The 19092-nt window shown below is 42.6% G+C and overlaps 1 protein-coding gene across 12 annotated transcripts in view; it reads right to left on the bottom strand.

Annotated features, from left to right (window-relative positions):
* Positions 1-19092, bottom strand: part of ERC2 (ELKS/RAB6-interacting/CAST family member 2) — a 505832-nt gene that overhangs the window by 367140 nt on the left and 119600 nt on the right. For all 12 annotated transcript variants that reach the window (XM_083727002.1, XM_083727012.1, XM_083727004.1 and 9 more), the window contains one exon: positions 7348-7422. In XM_083727002.1, coding sequence (XP_083583128.1) covers positions 7348-7422 — 75 coding nt within the window. The remainder of the gene's footprint in view (positions 1-7347; positions 7423-19092) is intronic.

Genomic DNA, 19092 nt, shown 5'->3' on the forward strand with positions numbered 1-19092 from the left:
AGCATAAAGAGTCATTCACAAAAAAAGAGCAATCAAAGGAGAATCTCATGCAAAGTAGAGTGTATACTGTGATTCTGTCCTTGTGTTCATACTGGTCTTGAAAAGATCTAGATCTAACTTTAGAACTAGAGAAAGGGCAGCCCCGTGCAAAGTGAGCACTACACACTACACACTAAGCTTTGCAGCAGCAGTGCTTTAACATACCTGATATATCACAGCTGGATCAATACATATAGACGGCTGTCTCTGCAAGAACCAAGGTAAACCACAAATTCATTGAGTTAAGAACTCTTGATGCACCCACTTCCTCTCTTGCACATGTAACACAGTTGTCACCATGTATGTCACAGTTTTCCCAAATTCTGTATACTTTAATTATAGAAATTCTCTAGTAGCCATTCCAATGGGTTCCCCCTTGAAATAAACAGAAATAAGTTCTTGCAAATCTTCCACACGCATAGACGATAGTTTGATTTCTTATGTCCATCGTTTCTGAGTTCCCTGAATGTAGTCCTTGTGTATATTATAGGGGCTTTACCAATGCCTTTTCATTGAGAAAACCTAATAGCTACAATGCCAAAATATGGGGTCCCATATATTGGAGAATATGTCTAATTTTAAAGAAAGCCCCAGATGCAGGTATCTACTCCTCCTCATAATTGCCACCAAAGATTGAACCAGGATTTTTCAAGGTTTTTCCTCCAAGATCAGCATCTCTCTTCTGAGACTATTTCTGAAGTTCTCATGAGTTTTGAATGGTTGTAGAAGGTCTGCTTCCATAAAGGTGGTTTGAAGCCCAACTGCATGTACAGAGCTTTCCCACATATGCCTTTGGATTGGGAACAATGTGAATAACATTAACTCCTTATCCAAGCATTCTATTTTTAGAGGAAACTATTAAAAAAGGAAGGAAATTATTCCACACAGAAGAGTTTCCATGTCCCTGAAGGTTTGAAGTCTCTCAGAAGAAGAGAGGGCCAGAGGACATCTGAAGGAGTATCCTTTGAAAGTTGTACTTCTCTGATTTTTTTTAATCAGAGTACATTACTACATTAGAGGGCATTAAATTATTAGAGGGCAGTAAATTATGTGGGCATTAAATTATTAGAGGGCAGTAAATTATGTGGGCATTAAATTATTAGAGGGCATTAAATTATTAGAGGGTATTAAATTATGTGCATTAAAAGCACATATAAAAATGATACACAAAAATGCATTACTTTAGGAGAAATTGGTTGCAAAAATCTGTGTATTAGTCAAAACTTCAGGCAAAAATGTGTTTATTAGTCAAAACTGCAGGCAAAAATGTGTTTAGTAAGAAAAAATGCATTAAAATCCACAGAAATTTTCATGTGTGTGTGTTTTTTTTAAAGAAAAAAGTCCCCCAAAGTGCTGCGGAAATGTGGAAAAATGAATTTAAGATTGGAAAAAATGAGAAAATGAAACTGACAGGTTCATCCATCCGTACCCAAGAGCAAGGCAAAATCACAAGGAAGGAAAGCTGAGGTCATTTGGGAGGTCAGTTCTCAAAACGCATGCCACCCAGATAAGGAAGATCTGGAGACACGGGAATATTGCAAGACTGTTCGGAATGGGAAAGGCTTGCAGGGTCAATAAGCAGAATGGAAGCAGTACTGTTGAAGATTCACTTCTATGCGCAAAGCCTGCTAACAGGAAGGGGGAGATATACAGACAGTGCCTGGTACAACTGAAAGAGGCTGGAGTAAGGCAAAGAACCACTCCAACTACTTGAGACCAAAAAGACGCAATGTGTCAAGGAACAGAGTCCACCTCCTCAGGGATTAGCATGGTCTGGAGGGGGATAGAGTGGGGATGGGCAAGAAGGTAATGTAAGCAGTAAGAAGGTAAAGAGGAAGCTGCTGCTGGAATTGAACACAGCCTGGATCCATTTGCCACTTTCTCTAAGCAGTATAGGGCAGGCCCAATAACTGCTCAGTACCTCTATCGCTGCTCAGGCTCAGTCCGACCTGCTCTCCAGGAAGGAAGTGAGGAGGAAAGGGAGCACCATCATTCACCACCTTGCTAACCAGCTATCTCAGTGGCAAGGAAGCAGGTGGTGGTGACGATGCAAAGAAGGAGAAACAGCAAGTAGGCAACAGCAAGCAGAATGTGGACCAACTAAGGGAAGAGGAGTCTGCCCTTCTTCCCAAGGAATTCCCCAAACCTGGAACTAATACTATAGTCCTGTCCAGAATGCATGTGGTCCATTTGGTATTCTGGGGGGGACGGGGGACGGGACCATTTTCCTACTTTTAAAGAAAGCATTTTTAAAACAATGTTCTGCCCAGATAGGGGACCTGGTATTGCAAGGGTTTATTCTCTTCCCACTTTGCAAGTTTGATAATGTGGACAACAAAATTACAAAATCATGTAAAAACAGCACATACATGATTCCAGATTCTTTATCCCATACATACAATAAAACAATGTGTTATTTTTAGGGAAACCTATGGGTTTTTGTCTTTGGAATATTCCTTTTATGTTATTTTTAGGTAGTTCAGTATGCATGTGCATTATGAACTGCTTTTGCAATAAAACGATTCAATTCCAGTAAATCAACAACAAAACAAAACCTCATGCTAAGACTCTGTTTTCCAATATGAATTACTGCAAAGTTACTTGTGGACACTTTTAGGCAAAAACAAAAACAAAAAAAACCCAGAAATTGAAATCAATCAGGAATTGTTTCGAAAAAAAGGATTTGTAATTCTATTTTCTTTACAATTCTTATTTTATTAGACAAAAAAGAAGAATCCAAGCTAATAATCATGCCTGCAAGAATTATTTTTCCTTCAGGGAAAATATGCAAAAGGCAATCAGTACTGAAAGTAACAATAACGCCTAAATACATTCTTCCTTTTAGGATGGCTGCTGTGCCTAACCATCACTAATATCTTTCAGACAGCTGGATTTCTCAATACGGTGGTACCTCTACTTACGTTCACTTCCGGTTACGTATCCTTCAGGATACATGCGCGGCAAACCTGGAAGTATTTTTCTGGGTTTTCCTGCGCGTGCATGCGCAAAAGCACTCTATGCACTGCATGCATGCACAGAAGCACCAAACCGCGCCGTGCACATGCACACACCTCTGGATACGCACACCTTGGGATCTGACTGGAGCTCCAGAACAGATCCCATGCGCAACCAGAGGTACCACTGTATATCAACAAATTGACTAATTTATATAGATATCTATCAGTCTCACAAATTTTGCTGATGTATTATTTCCATTTTAAAAAATCTGTCAGAACATTATTTAATGTAACATAATGATATAGAAAACCTGAACAAATTGTTTCGAAGAACCAAAAGTTAGTATTTTTCAGAAGGCATTTAAGTGATGCGTTTTCCCCAAAGCACCATTGCCTGACTTTCTTTATAGTAAAACAAGGCTTTACTTCTTCTTTGTAGACACTCTGAACTTATAATTCGAACATGGGGGGGAAAAAAACCTAGTTGTTGGCTGGATGCCTGCCTCCCAACAGCTCTATTGCCTGAGCTGCTGTGATGTCATGAAATGTTCATAAACATTCTAAGTAGTCAAGAAAAACCATCTATAGAAGAATGTTTGGAAACAATGGCAGCTCTGTGAGGAAAACGAAAGGCTAAAACAAACCATTACATAGAGCTTAAGGAATGGAAGATTTGTGGCCGCTGCAGCAGATGAGGAGGGTTGACTGCAGGGAAACTGAGTGATATAATGGTCTGGTAGGTCAGGAAGCTAAGGGAGAGGTATCTTGGAGGTAGCATGGCTAAAGGAAGAGGGCAAAGTAGAAAGTCCCCTGAGAAACAAACTGCTGGAGGAAGAACAGATGGATAACCCACAAGTCTGATGAAAAGAAGGTTAGGGACAATGAAAAAGGCAAGGGTACCTTACAATGACAGGATAAGGTGTGTGATCATTGAATAAAGGTAAAGGTGGGCCAGGAAAAACATGTTTGGGCTTCCAAACAAAACATGAGGTGGGTTCACTTGTGGTATCTATCCCAGCAGTGCCCTACGGACTCCCCCCAGCCCCAGCCCCATGGCAAATTGCTTTGGAACGTCAGCACAGGTATCCAGGGGAATGGAATATCAGTGATCTAGACCAGTGTTTTTCAACCACTGTTCTGCGGCACACTAGTGTGCCGTGAGATGTTGCCTGGTGTGCCGTGGGAAAAATGGAAAAATTCGAAAGATTTAAAAATAAAGTATTTTATAATTTTTCATATTTCTGTTTACTTACTATTTCATAATAAAGTAATTATAAAATACTTTCTTTGTGTTTATTTGATTCCTATTCAAGAGAATTACTTTATATATAGTCAATATAGGCACAGAGTTAATTTTTTTAACATTTTCTAATGGTGGTGTGCCTCGTGATTTTTTTCATGAAACAAGTGTGCCTTTGCCCAAAAAAGGTTGAAAAACACTGATCTAGACACCCATGCATTTTTTGCATACCTAGAAACCTTGTAGCCACCCAGGATAAATTATCTGGACCCACACTGGCCTAGGACATCATCATACCAGTTTACCACAGAAGCAGTGTTAAACTAGCCACTGCAAGGACATGGCAAGTTCCGGCATGAGGGAGGGGGTTAATGGGGATCTTGGTAAGGAGACCAGACTCAGGAGGTGAAAAAGAGATATTATGGGAAAAGGCTGACAATTAGATTTTTAAAAATTTAAATTGAGAAAGCTTAAGTAAAAAATAAATAAATACATGACATAAAACTTTCATGTATACCTAGGAGCCCTGTTGATAGTGTATATATATTATGTTATCACTGTCCAGAAAGTATTATCTTTGTACTGTGTAAAAAAAGGGGGGGTATCAGGAACAAACCCAAAGAGTTTTGGTCTGTTAAACAGGCCTGATTCATAACTAGTTTTCAAAGTTGGCTTGCAATGAAACTGACCAAAGTTTATTTTACACTACACCCCCTTGGTTTGTATAAAACAGTAGGATTCTACTGACTTGTTACGTGCATGGAATGAGGTCCGCTCATACAATGGGACTTCCAACCCCCCCCCCATGCTCTGGAGGGTGGGGAGGAAACCCAGAATGGGTTTAGCACATGGGTAGGCAACCTAAGGCCCGGGGGCCTGATCCGGTCCAATCGCCTTCTCAATCCGGCCCACGGACGGTCTGGGAATCAGCATGTTTTAACATGAGTAGAATGTATCCTTTTATTTAAAATGCATCTCTGGGTTATTTGTGGGGCATAGGAATTCGTTCATTCCCCAGACCCCCCAAAAATATAGTCCAGCCCCCACAATGTCTGAGGGTCAGTGGACTGGCCCCCTGCTGAAAAAGTTTGCTGACCCCTGGTCTAGCAGGTGCACAAGGGAAAGTCCAGTTGTGGGTACAGACCTTGTTCCCCACATGTATGCACACACCATTTATCACTAGACTGGAATTCCACTCAACAAGCAGATATTCAATCAAGCTGAAACTAAACACTTGGGTGTGTTCTTTTCCTACCCACATGGGAAGGGTTGAAAGAAGAAAGGCCACAACCTTCGGAGTCCAGTAAAGGAACCCACGGGGCAAGTGAAGTGTTGCCCCAGCTACAACAGCCCAAAGAGCTCCAGGCGAGCAACTTACTTTGACAAAAGCTAGATAGAGATAGGCTGAGGCCTCTTAAGCTTCTGTCTCCAGCACACCTTTCCTAGGCTCAAAGCGCCAACTCTCTGGCCTGCAGACCAGCAAGACAGGTTGAGAGGCACTTGGCCCCTCAGGCCCAGCCGAAGGGTCCTAGTTCTGGTGCTATAGGCCCTAGTGCTGCAGGATCTAATTCAGGGGGCTCTTGCCCACAAGGCCCTTTTCACTACCACAGTGACTGGTTCCTCGGCCAATGATATTGCAGCATGTGACTCTTTCCTCTAAGGAGCTTGAGGCAGCACACATTATTCTTTCTCTCTTCCCTTTATCTTCAGAACAATTATTTGAAATATCTTGCTTGCATTATCCAGCCAGATGGGTGGGATATAAATAGTATTATTAGTATTATTATTTTATATCCTTTTTTAAGGATATAAATAAATGTGTAGATTAGGCTGAGAGAAGGTAATTGACTCAAGTCACTTGGTAAGCTTAATGGCTTTGTTTTCAATCATTGCATAGAGGGATTTACATGGGACTGAACAAACTGGAAAGAATTCTACCAGCCATTCCGTTGCCAAATTTTTTCCAGAAAGTAGAATATTTGCGGTTTGTCAAATGCATAGTGTTCACTGGAGCCCATGACTTTGATGAGCCTAACCATGATCCACAAACTTTTTAGCGTTTTGTGTCATTGAGACTTACCCCTTCCGTCAAAATGGTAACTGGTTGAAAGTGGGTGCAAATTTAAAAACAACTCAAAAGAGTGAGAGCTAGAGTGATCAAATGAACAGTGAAATGGTGCAGATCACTATATCAATAGTGCACGTGACTCCATACCAATACGTGAAATAGTGACCTACCTCACTGAAGTACTATGTGAATAAATGAAGTAAGGATCTAAATGCATTCTGCTTACAGTGTGGGGGGGGGGGGGAGAGAGATGCATACTGTCATGTAAATAGCTGCCTAAATCTAATCAACACAGTTTTGATTTGATCATATCTTAATGTTGCTATAATTACTATATCTTTACTGTACCTGCATCTATATCTTTCCCCGTATGTACTGAGTAAGGAGTACAAGTAAGGAGTACAATGTCCCAAATATTTATGTTTGTTAAAAATGTGCATGCTCTGAAACACAGATAAACATACCTTGATACAATTTTACTTCACAGTATGCCTACTGTCCAAAGGAGTCTCCTTCTGAATTAAGAATGGTGGCAACAGGTGTGAAGAATGATTATGGTGCAGAATGGAGAATAATAAGTCTGCTTTGACAAAACATGAAACTTCTAAAGTATTATCATTCTGCTCAGAAAAGCCACTTCTGTTTCCCGGTCTCTAAAACCAGCAAACTCAGATTGCTCGGTCCCTTGCTACAAATATGTCAGCAGGCAAGTTGCTTGAGAAAGCACCTGTGCTGGCTGAGAGAAAAGTGTGCAATATTTTTTATTTGTCAGGAAAATACGGCACAATGAAAAATGATATGCTTTTGGGAGACAATGAATATTATCATATTTTGCCCAAAGTGGTAGCATCCCACACGAAGTATGGGATGTTTAACAGATACGACACGCATTTGGGAACAAAATGTGGGTGGCAATCTGACACAGTCATGCTGTGCAAACCCATCTCTATAATAAAAGCTAGGAATCCTTTTATGCTTCAGCCAACAGGCATTAATGGTGGTTATCACATTAAACTGTGCCGGCAAGCATTAAAAGTCCATACCTTCATTTCTATGACGGTCTGAAGAGCTTTCGTCTTCGCTGGCTCAGGCTGAAGCTGGGTCCTTCTGTGCAGTTCCTGTGGAGGGACACGATAGAAGTAAGCTTGGCGACTCATCTTCCCATCATTTATTTTGTCACTGATGCAGATTTTCGGCAGATCACAGCAGAATCCAAAGTTCAGACATGCACAAGCCCAAATGCTACAGGTGCACCACTGCCTATAAATCCCTCTAGCATCTCTGCAGCCTCTATCTTATATTACAGGCAAGGCTGCCAGCACATGCGCTATTTCTGAAACCTTTATCAATAATTAATGTCAACAGTGACAAAGGCAGCATGTTGCATTTGGACCGAGAGAGATTACAACACGGCTGCGTCTCTGTCCAGGCATCAAATAAGTAATTCAATTATGTTGAACACTGTATGGCTAATTCAAAAAAACGGTAGGGGGTAGAAATGTAACATAAAATCTTCTGCCGAACTTCACCACTCAAAGAGTTTTTCTACTGATATTTGAAACAAGCAATTTACAGACATTACATTCAAATTTGACATTTTCAGAATAGTAATTATATAGTGAATCGATGCAGCTCTAAAGTAGCTTTATTATGTTGGCTCGTCTTTTCTTTCATGATACGATATTTTTGGAACTTGCACTTCAATCCATAAAGATATTTGCTCGCAAGTTAACCCCACTAATTTCAGCAAGACATACTTCCAAATTAACACGTTTAAGGATGTGAATGTCTACCTAATACATTAAGCAGGATGTTTTCACTGCAGAAGGGTGTGTAATTAGAAAAGTGATGTAAAGGATAATCCATTGTGATGTTTCCGTGTGCAAGCCACAATGAAATGTTGAGAATAACACAAGAACACTATATACATAGCTATTTACTATTTCAAATTAAAGGGAAGTTTAGATAATTTAAATCTGACTTTTAAAAAAATAAAAGGCAGCCCCTCCCCCCAAAAAAACCTTCAATTTTTGTGTGTGTTGCTAATGACAATTGGCTTTGGCACCTCCATCCATCATCTTTTCTTTCTCTCACTATGTGCAAATGACCAGCTTAATTCTGAATTCAACTAGGACCTGTCCCATGTCTGTCTCATGTTCTAGTCTGTTACAGTGAGCTCATGTAATTCAGCCAAAAGGAGAAGCCATTTGTCAACTTGCCAACCATACACATAACTTTAAAAAGAGGAACCAAAGCAATTCACACAACACTCACATCATAGTGAAATAATGCTGTAAAAACATTTCAATAAAACAACAGTGTATCAGTCACAGAAACCAAAGGACCTGAAACCAGCAGGAACAAAGAGAACACCTGGCTAAATACCCCAGTGGGTGCCCTCCTGATAGCAACTGAGAGATCAGTGCACATGGTAGATGCCACCACAGAGGCGGCCATTTCTTGCAGCCAAAGTATGATTCAGGCTCAAATCTCAAAATGAGATATTACTGACCACGACAGGGACATCATTGAATTGTTGATTCTCGATAGAGCTAATAAAGCTTCATTCGCCTTCCCCAAAAAGGCTAATTAACTACTGTTTGCCATAAAACTATTGATTGTGCTTCTATAAATAGCAGAAAGGAAAGTGCCGAAATGGAATAACAACAACAACAATTTGTTTTTTGTACCCTGCCCATATGACCGGGTTGCACCAGTCACTGTGGGCAGCTTCCCACAAAACATACAGAAACACAAGAACACCACACATTTAAAACATCCCAATGCAGGGCTGCCTTCAGATGTCTACAGAAGGTCATATAATTATTTATATTCATCTGACGGGGAGAGAATTCCACAGGGCGTGCTTGAGCACTCCATTCATTCTTCATTATCCGTTCAAATCAGATTATTTATCATTCAGTTTCAACAGTAATCAAAGTATCCCATTAGATGCCCTAATCTAAATCCTATTGGTCATTTTGCTTGCGGACTTCCTATTGCCATTTGGATTAGCCGCCATGGGAACAGGATTCTAGACTAGATGGGCCTTTGGTCTGATACTTAATGACTCTTCTTATGTTCTTACAGATGCTACATTAGGCCAAACTAGACACCTGTGATGTGTGAATGCATCATAGACACCTATTTCTTTTCCAAACAGGGGTCCAGTTTGAATCAGGACTGTGGTTCCAGGGGTAGGAGGGAAATTCCCCTTCCCATTCTGCAGTACTCTTTCCAATCACCTATATTAGTCATGGAGGGAGAAACTTAAGCACACAGGTCCCTGAACATTTCTCCTCCATAGCTAATTGAGAAGCAATTTAGCTTGCAGAACTGGCATGGGGGTTTAACTTCCCCTTGTGCTAAGGCTCCAGACCAAGTCAGCTGCACCCAAGGCAGCTTTTAGCAAGGAAAAAAGATATCAGAGATGAATCTGAGGTTATATCTAGATTGGCCCATAGTGACTAAGAAAAAGCATCCATCACCATCAGCTTATACCCTATCCAGCTATTAACAAGACAGAAAAGAGAAATTAATGCTGCAGTAGCTAGTCTGAAGTTTACAACAATACAGTACCTTTCAGCCCAGCAAGAATTAAGCCTCTCAAGCAGACAATAGGATAATATGGTCTCACCTTATACAACTGCAGTGTCCAAGCTAGTGCCTCATTTTGAGCAACTTGTTGCTCTGTAATCAAAGGTTGCATGAATCTCTGCCTGTCTTCACCTCTGCCAAGCTGCCAGCTTGCCCGCCTGCCTGCCTAGAGGGCATCAGCCCTAGAATAGGGGTAGAAAACAGGATGCCTTTCAGATGTTGGGCACATTGACTTCCACCAGCTCAAACCGGTATGACCAACAGTCAGTTACAGTCCTAAGCATCAGGAGGGCATCGGTTTGGCTCCATTTGTTTCAGAGTAATGCCAAGGAAATAGTGAGCTTGGGGCGGGGGGCTTTCATCAATATTTTCCCTTTGCATGAGCACCCCAGCATTTCATACCTATTGGCAACCAGGGAGCGGGAGCCAGGAGAAGCCTAGATTCCTTTCACCCTTCTAGCTTCTAAATGGCAAATCTAAAAACTTGTCATATTGCCTCCTTGAGACGTGTCATAGAATCACAGAACTGTAGTGTCCTCCATCCCTTTGTGTATAGGGGAGTGTCTGGACTCTTCAGTTTGAGGTGATGGTATGACTGCATCCATTAACAACAGTTTGGTTTGATGGACGTCAGCAGCAAGAAGCTGCTTCTATGAAACAAAGTTTGTTTCCCAATAAACAGAACTGTCACCTCCTTATTTAGTTACCTATGTTTCTATCCTGCCTCCCAGTCAAGTTCTGGAAGCACCTTACAGATATTTATCAGCACAAAATAAACAGCAATAATGAGGCTGTTACTATGGAGCAGGGCTCCCATCCACTAGCAGGAGCAATGGTCAGGTATGATAGAGTCCAAGAAAGAACACATAGGGTGGTGGTCACAAGTTCCTCATCCCTGCTATAGAGCATGAAGAACACAACATTATAAGACTTCAATACAAACCCAGTCTTCTTTATGGGGATAACTGCAGAGTGAGACAATACGCTGCAATGTGTTGTTGTTTTTAAACTGTGTGCCGTCAGGGCTGTATCATTCACTTCTGTGTCAGAGAAAGCTTTGTGTATGAACTTGAGAAGTCCCCACTCACACACCCCTGCTCTCTAGAATGTGCATAAGGGGAGTTGGATCAGACCTTATACTTTTTACCACAAGTTATTTTCTTATCTCCATGGCAACTATGAAGGTTCTTATACAATACCATATTCCTAGTGGATTTTGAAGTCTTGAAGTGCTTTATGAGCTTTAAAAACAATTTTCAAATGCGTATTTTAAAAGGTTTTAGAATTATTCTTTATCTTTAATTCTTGGAGCAGTGAAGTAGAAACAAACAAACAATTTCAACACAGGACTAAATTACATTAGTCTTATTTACTGGGATTATCAGTACTTGCCTCCTTACAATGCATATGATGTTCCCCCACATTTGTGTTGACACTGCTACTTCTGGACCTCTATTCAAGTATTTCTCAGACTAGGTTTATGCCAACTTTTCGAGTTATTGGATTTTGGTACTGCTCTTCATCTCATGTGCACCAGTTTCAAGGTGCTACTTACAGTGTCTGTGGCAGGGGCTTCCTTCTTGTAGAAACAGTTTACCATCCCTTTTCCTCAATCTTCCTCCCCACAACCCATCCTTGACCTTACAGCAGAAATATGAGGGAGAAGTTTTATTCTCCATTGTATTTCCATTGGCAGAGTGGCCATGACAATCTGCCCAGTTAGTTAGTTAGTTAGCTATTTTTTAAGCTACTTCTCCGTGAAAAACTGTGCATATCTGCACAGCTCCAAAGATAAGCTTTCAGGAAAGAATGTTGTTATCTGCACTGCTTCCTTCAACAGATGCAGGGTGCGGGAAAAGGGGGAATGGGGCATGAATACACAGGGAGAAAAGCAGCAAGAGGGAGCAACTAGCAGGGGAACTCGCAGGGGAGGTGGAAGATCATCAAAGGCAGGGGATTTGTGGAACAGTGCTTGTGAAGTAAGACACCAAAAGCTTCTGATAGCTGGCGGCCTCTGCTTTCACTATAGACTTTCACTCACACGCATATTCCATTCCCTGGATTCTCTCATTACCATTGCAAGTCTGTTATTGGAATTGCCTTCTGTGAGCTCACATTGCACCCCTTGGCTAGAGTTTGGGGTCCCCCTCAGCACCTGCTGTGGCTGGTTCCAGGGGCAGACCACGTGCCACTCACTGATGAAGGATAAACAAATGCTGTATAAGGTATACGCAGCCTAGTTGGCCATTATTATTGAGCTGGCATGCAAGTCCAGACTCAGCTAAGAAACCACAAATGTATTTTTGAAACTCAACAGAGAGAAAAAACAGGAGGAACACCCACTGTCTGTGTACACCTGTCCTTGGAAGTGTGCATCTGCAGACTTGGGTTAGAAGAAGGAAGACAATGACTTTCTGGACATAATGCAGATTCCTTTTTTTTAATTGCACCTTCCCTGTGACATATTTGTTGTTGTTTAGTCGTTTATCGTGTCCGACTCTTCTTGACCCCATGGACCAGAGCACGCCAGGCACTCCTGTCTTCCACTGCCTCCCGCAGTTTGGTCAGACTCATGTTTGTAGCTTCGAGAACACTATCCAACCAACTCGTCCTCTGTTGTCCCCTTCTCCTTGTGCCCTCCATCTTTCCCAATATCAGGCTCTTTTCCAGGGAGTCTTCTCTTCTCATGAGGTGGCCCAAGTATTGGAGCCCCAGCTTCAGGATCTGTCCTTCCAGTGAGCACTCAGGGCTGATTTCCTTAAGAATGGATAGGTTTGATCTGTGACATATAGCATGGACTTATGTTATGCACAAGGAACTATTGCAATGTGTCCCGTGAGCAGCAATTGCTTTTGTGAAAAATCACAGTGTGTCATGAACTGGCAGGACGACGGGAGGAGGAAGAGAATCCTGGCAAGGGGTATATGCTGTGGGTGGGACACACCGGGGGTTGAGGAAAGAGAGGTTGATGTAGGAAGTACTCACGGCGTGATGGAGGATAGCATGGGAATGGGGACAGTCAGTGCCAGATTTACGTATAAGTTAAAGATGCTATAGCTTGGGGCCCACTCTTTTGGGGGGGGGCAAAAAAATTAAAGGGAAAAAACCTGGATGTACATTTCCAAAATATAAGATAAAAAAACAAATAAAATGAAACCTACAAACACCAACAGTGGCAAATGGCTTTAGATACCTATTAGGTCCATAAATTACCATATAGCATATATTCCAACACAAAAAAACGACGACAATTTGTTTTGACAAGGACAGCTGGAAATATAAAGGGCCCCATTACCTTTAGTAGCTTAGGGCCTCATCAAACCTAAATCCGGCCCCGGAGACAGTGCACAGGAACCAAAACAGGACCCATCGCCAGAGCCAGAGGGGCCCCTGTCTCCACAAACTTGGTGGGCTCTGAGACATAGGGAGCAGAAGGAGGGACCTTCTAGGAGGCTGAGGCAGGCAGAGGCCCACGGTCCAGCTCCCTAGCTGGCCAGGTGGGGCTCGCTAGCTCTTGGAGGAGGTGTGTGATTCCTCAGTTGGAATAGGCTTGGGACAGGTGAGGGTCCCATGCCTCATGAAGCCCAGATGCTGCAATCAACAGGCAAAGTACAGAAAGGAAGCAGAGTTGAGGTGCTGTGTCTGCTCAAGGTTCTCTTCAGTGGCTAAGAGAAGCTGGAGCAAGGCAATCTCAATTTTAGACTACAACAGCTAGGCCCCTCTCCCTGATTCTGAATGGGGAGGAAAGGGCACAGGTGATTTTTATAGAAGAAACCCCCCTACATAAATTAGATTCAATCCCACGTTTAACATCTTGTCTAGTTTATTCCTTAGTTGTGCAGCAATTCTATGCACTTTTATGCATGCATAGGATTGTGTTGTAAATCACGAAGTTTATTATGTAGCCAAAGATAAAAACGTTTAGATACCATTGCTTTTTTGGAAGATATTTTAAGACTGTATTTAATTCTCCCTCTGAAACCAATGGGACTTAAAAGTGCTTATCCTTGGCTGGGTTATGCCCTGTATACGTCTATTAAGATGCTGAGTGTCAATTAATATGTAACTTCAAATGCAGGAGTCAAAATGGCGGCTGTTTCTGGAATTGCACTCTGGGAGAGTAACACCCAGATTAGCCTAAAGTGAGAGTGAGCTGAATCCACTGAGAAAGTTTGAGCATTAATGTATAATGCCTTTAAAATACCTAACTACTGTATCCTTATTCAATATTATCAATAAATTCCTTACTGCATTTGTATCCGTTCTTCACCAGCAGGTCCCAGGGCGGTGGGGTTACAACAATTTAAAATTCAGAATGAAAAATGGTTGAAACAAATTACAAGCACAGGAATAGGGTGGGTCTTCAAAACACACATCTCAGGTATCAAAGGTTAGAGTAAAGAGGTGTGTCTTCAGCATTTGCCAAAAATTATATCAGGGCTGGGGGGAGGGGAGTTGGCCATGCAAAAGAGCAACCCTGTCAGAGCTCATCAACAACTATTACATTATGTCTGAAAACTGAACAGCTCCCAAAGGCACTTAGGATGAATTGGCACATGAACTGAGTGTCATACATCGTCCATGGACACAAGCCAGAGTTTCCACCCCTTATGTCAAAGATGTATAGGCTTTCAGAAACGAGTATTCCTAGATGTCTATCATAAGATGCAGACTTGCCTCATAATACTTTTCCTGTTTGCAGTATAAATCAAACTTGCTTAAAAGCTTTTCTTCCCTATTCCTGATGGTAAAATGCAACAGACAATGGATTTCTGGAGAAGATCAGAAAGTGACTTGCAGTTTATTATTTTGCGTAGTTAAACCCTTCCAATTGGATTCAAACATTTCTAAGTTTCCAACAAGCCACACATTGCTCTGTAGCAATGTGCAGATTAGCTCTGTAACCGGAAGGTGGGTTTGTTTTCTTGTATTCATTATGCCTATTTGCGGTGTTCCTTTTTGGAAATGTAATTTCTATTTTTCCCCTCACGACTCCTGTGGAAGATAGCTTGATTAAACAATTACCTAGATTACATTCTGAATATTTTATGAAGTTTCTATAATACATACAACCTTTTCCTAAATGATCTAGTTAGGTGTGAGTAGTGAGGTAGCTAAGTTTGCCAATGACATGGAATTGTTCAGGGTGATAAGAACAAAAGGGACTAGGAGGAACCTAAAAGGATCTAGGAGTCTTGGTTGACCACAAACTTGACATGAGCCAACAGTGTGACGCAGCAGCTAAAAAAGCCAATGCAATTCTGGGCTGCATCAATAGGAGTATAGCATCTAGATCAAGGGAAGTAATAGTGCCACTGTATTCTGCTCTGGTCAGACCTCACCTGGAGTACTGTGTCCAGTTCTGGGCACCACAGTTCAAGAAGGACACTGACAAACTGGAACGTGTCCTTAGGAGGGCAACCAAAATGGTCAAAGGCCTGGAAACGATGCCTTATGAGGAACGGCTAAGGGAGCTGGGCATGTTTAGCCTGGAGAAAAGGAGGTTAAGGGGTGATATGATAGCCATGTTCAAATATATAAAAGGATGTCACATAGAGGAGGGAGAAAGGTTGTTTTCTGCTGCTCCAGAGAAGCGGACACGGAGCAATGGCTCCAAACTACAAGAAAGAAGATTCCACCTAAACATTAGGAAGAACTTCCTGACAGTAAGAGCTGTTCGACAGTGGAATTTGCTGCCAAGGAGTGTGGTGGAGTCTCCTTCTTTGGAGGTCTTTAAGCAGAGGCTTGACAACCATATGTCAGGAGTGCTCTGATGGGGTTTCCTGCTTGGCAGGGGGTTGGACTCGATGGCCCTTGTGGTCTCTTCCAACTCTATGATTCTATGATTCTAACTCCATAAGGATTTCTCCAAACTGCAGGGGAATTAATATAGCAAATGCAATTCAATGTAAGCAGGTATAAAATGATGCGCATTGGGGCACACACATACCCCCCCCCCAAAAAAAATTCACATATTCACTTATGGGATCTGAACTGGCAGTGACTGGCCAAGATTTTGACTTTGGAGTTGTACTTGCCCATTGTGCAGCAGCTGTGAAAAAAGGCATTTCTATGTTAGGAAAGGGATTGAAAATACGATTGCCAATATCATAATGCGATTATACGAACGTATGGTGGCGCAGCCATTCTTGAATACTCTGGTTTGCACACCTCAAAAACAATATTGTAAATCTGGAAAAGGTTAAAAAAGGGGGGCAAAAAAAAAACCTATCATGGGGCTGGAACAATTCCCCTGAGAGTAAAAGTTACATCATTTGAGGCTTTTTTAGGCGGAGTAAAAGAGGGAGGACATGGCAGAGGTACGTAAATGGTGCAAAGAAAGTAGATCTTTCTCTACCTCCCGTTGTATGGGAACTTGGGGTGATCCAATGAAGATGAATGTCGGAAGATTCTGAACTGACAAAAGCACATATCCCTTACACAGCACATAGTTGAACTGGAATTTGCTACCGCAAGATGTAGCCATGGGTGGCTTTAAATGGGGATTAAAGAAATTCATGGAGATAAGGTTATCAATAGCTACAAGTCATGACGACTATATCATCCAGTATCAGAGATAGTGGGCCTCTCAATGCTAATTTCTGGAGAGCACAAATGGAGTGAGTGCTGTTGTGGTCATATCCTGCTTGCAGCTTCCCATAGGCATCTGGTTGGCCACTGTGAGAACAGGATGCTAGAGTAGATGGGCCTGCAGGGCTCTCCTTATCTTATCCTCAGTCTGGATGTTTATCCTTATTCTGCTGGCAAGCATGCTAAGCGAGATAAAGCTAAGGTTTTAAGTTCATTGCATTTCACTCTACTTCCATTCAATGTAGATGTGATAACACTTTTTATTTTTCCTGTGTTGTGGTCCTGACTAAGCTGCACAAAAGTGCACAAAGTTAGACATTTCTCTTTCTAATCCATCAGTGGATGGTGTCTCCATTAGGAATGAAGTTCATCTCCCACATCCATGCACCAACCAGTCCTAGGTAAAAAATGGCGAAGCCATAACATGACAGCACGTTGAGGCATATGTAACAGCAGCCCAACACCTCCACAGCATAACAAAGGTGCCAATGCATTGTGCCATCCCAATTTGACTGAGCTTTAAAATTTACATCCAATGGTATTTGAAAAATCTGATCATTTACTTGGTCATAATTTAATGTAAAGTGGTACCTCGGGTTACATACGCTTCAGGTTACAGACTCCGCTAACCCAGAAATAGCACCTTGGGTTAAGAACTTTGCTTCAGGATGAGAACAGAAATCGTGCTCCGGCGGCGCGGCAGCAGGCCCCATTAGTTAAAGTGGTGCTTCAGGTTAAGAACAGTTTCAGGTTAAGAACGGACCTCCGGAACAAATTAAGTACTTAACCCGAGGTACCACTGTATCTGCTTAAGGGTGAAAGTGTTCATTACAAAAAGGATGGGAAAGGTACCCTTTCTGCTTGTTTAATTCTAACGATGATTAGAGAAATGCCACGTTGCGGGGTTTGTTCCAGACACATCTCAGATGGAGGAAAGCACAAATTTGGTTCCAGATCAATGTCAGCCCACAGACAGCTGGGAAAGGGCCTAACGCTGACTCAGAACTGCAAAAGAGAAGTGACTTTTCAAGTACAGTGGCCATAGTGTTCCCTTCAGAACAAAAGGCTTTCCCGTGGGTTTATTTTTTCTGTCCATGGCAAGATCCTTTAAATATGTGAGTTTCTCTGTTACGGTTCTTCTGATAGAATCACAGAATTGTAGAGTTGGAAGGGACGCCCGAGAATCATCCAGGAATCCTGCCCACAGCCATCCCTGCGTGGGCTCAAACTACCAACCTTCTGGTTTGGCAGCAAGATGCCCTGACCCATCGTGCCACATTTAAAACGTTCATTTAAGATGCAGTTTAAAACATTTTGACTCGAGCATAGATTTTGTAGGTTGCTTGCCCAGGTGCAGTGAGCCCACTGCCAGGTGCCATGCAAGTAAGGAACAGAACAACAGGACAAAATTCTCGGATTAAAACAACTTTATATTAGAGATGTGAGTTTGGGATCAGGCATTGGGAGTTTCCAATCAGTCAGCCCGTTTGCTGACTGCTTACCAGAGGTCAATCCTGGTATAGGATTGTCCTATGACCTACATCAAATAGGAGCAAACCATCAGGATTGCCACCTTGGGGAGTGTTATGTCCTTTGGCCCCAGTCTGGGCGTATGGACAGAAACACCTCCACTAGGATCCCTTTTGTGGGATACCCTGTTTTGTGGGGGTGTCGACAAATACATACAATACCCCACGTGTCCCAGACTAAGGAGCCTACCCAATGCCTTATCTGCGCAAGTTGTGACAATTTCTATGAGGCAGGCGGAAACATCCAGACAGTGGTGGAGCTGGGTGCTCTGGCACCCAGAGCGGCACACATGCCGTGCACCCGGGGGCGGGGCGATCCGCCCAAGGGGCAGGGCAATCCGCCCACAGGGCCAATCACTGCAGCCCCCCACGACTCCAAGCCTACAGCAAGCCAGCAAATAGGGAGAGCCACAGCAGCTGCTTCACCTGCCCGCTGGGCTTGGGGGAGTTGTGGGGGGGCCCACGTTGAATGTCACCCCCCTTCAGGATGACACCCGGGGCAGCCCACACACTTCACACTCCCCTTCCTATGCCCCTGCCTCCAGACCAGCCAGTTTGTCTGGGAAGGCAAACTTTCTTCCTGGCCCCAAATACAGTGACCGAAACTTCCATAGCAAGGTCTGCACACAAACCAACAGAACACAGTTTACAAAATAAAGCAAAAACACATGGAGGTAGGGTGGGAGACTGAGAATTCAACTGCAGTGCCAGTCTAGGAGGCAGGCCTAATTTGTGCCCGAAAAGCGAACCAGGGTGAAGACCCCCCCCCACAGGGGGGCTGAGGTCTACTCCCCACCCAGGCTACCTCATAATGTCTTGGATATACTACCTATGGTTGAAGGGCAGTTGGGTTATAAACTTTAAAGTTAACCATTGCTCAGCTGGACCTCCTCGTAACTATGGTTAGAGAACTATCAGTGCCCAAAAACTGCAGAGCCTTGAGTCAAGAGCAGTTCTTCCTTACTTGTGTTTGCTTTAATGAGCATGGGGGGGGGGGAGTTGTGTAAAAAAAAACAAGGTTTAAGTGATGCCTCAGCTTTATTAGGGTTATTATGATTAACATTAACTATG

Source organism: Podarcis gaigeae (assembly GCF_964106915.1).
Source record: "Podarcis gaigeae genome assembly, chromosome: 2".
In the NCBI taxonomy this organism is placed as follows: Eukaryota; Metazoa; Chordata; class Lepidosauria; order Squamata; family Lacertidae; genus Podarcis; species Podarcis gaigeae.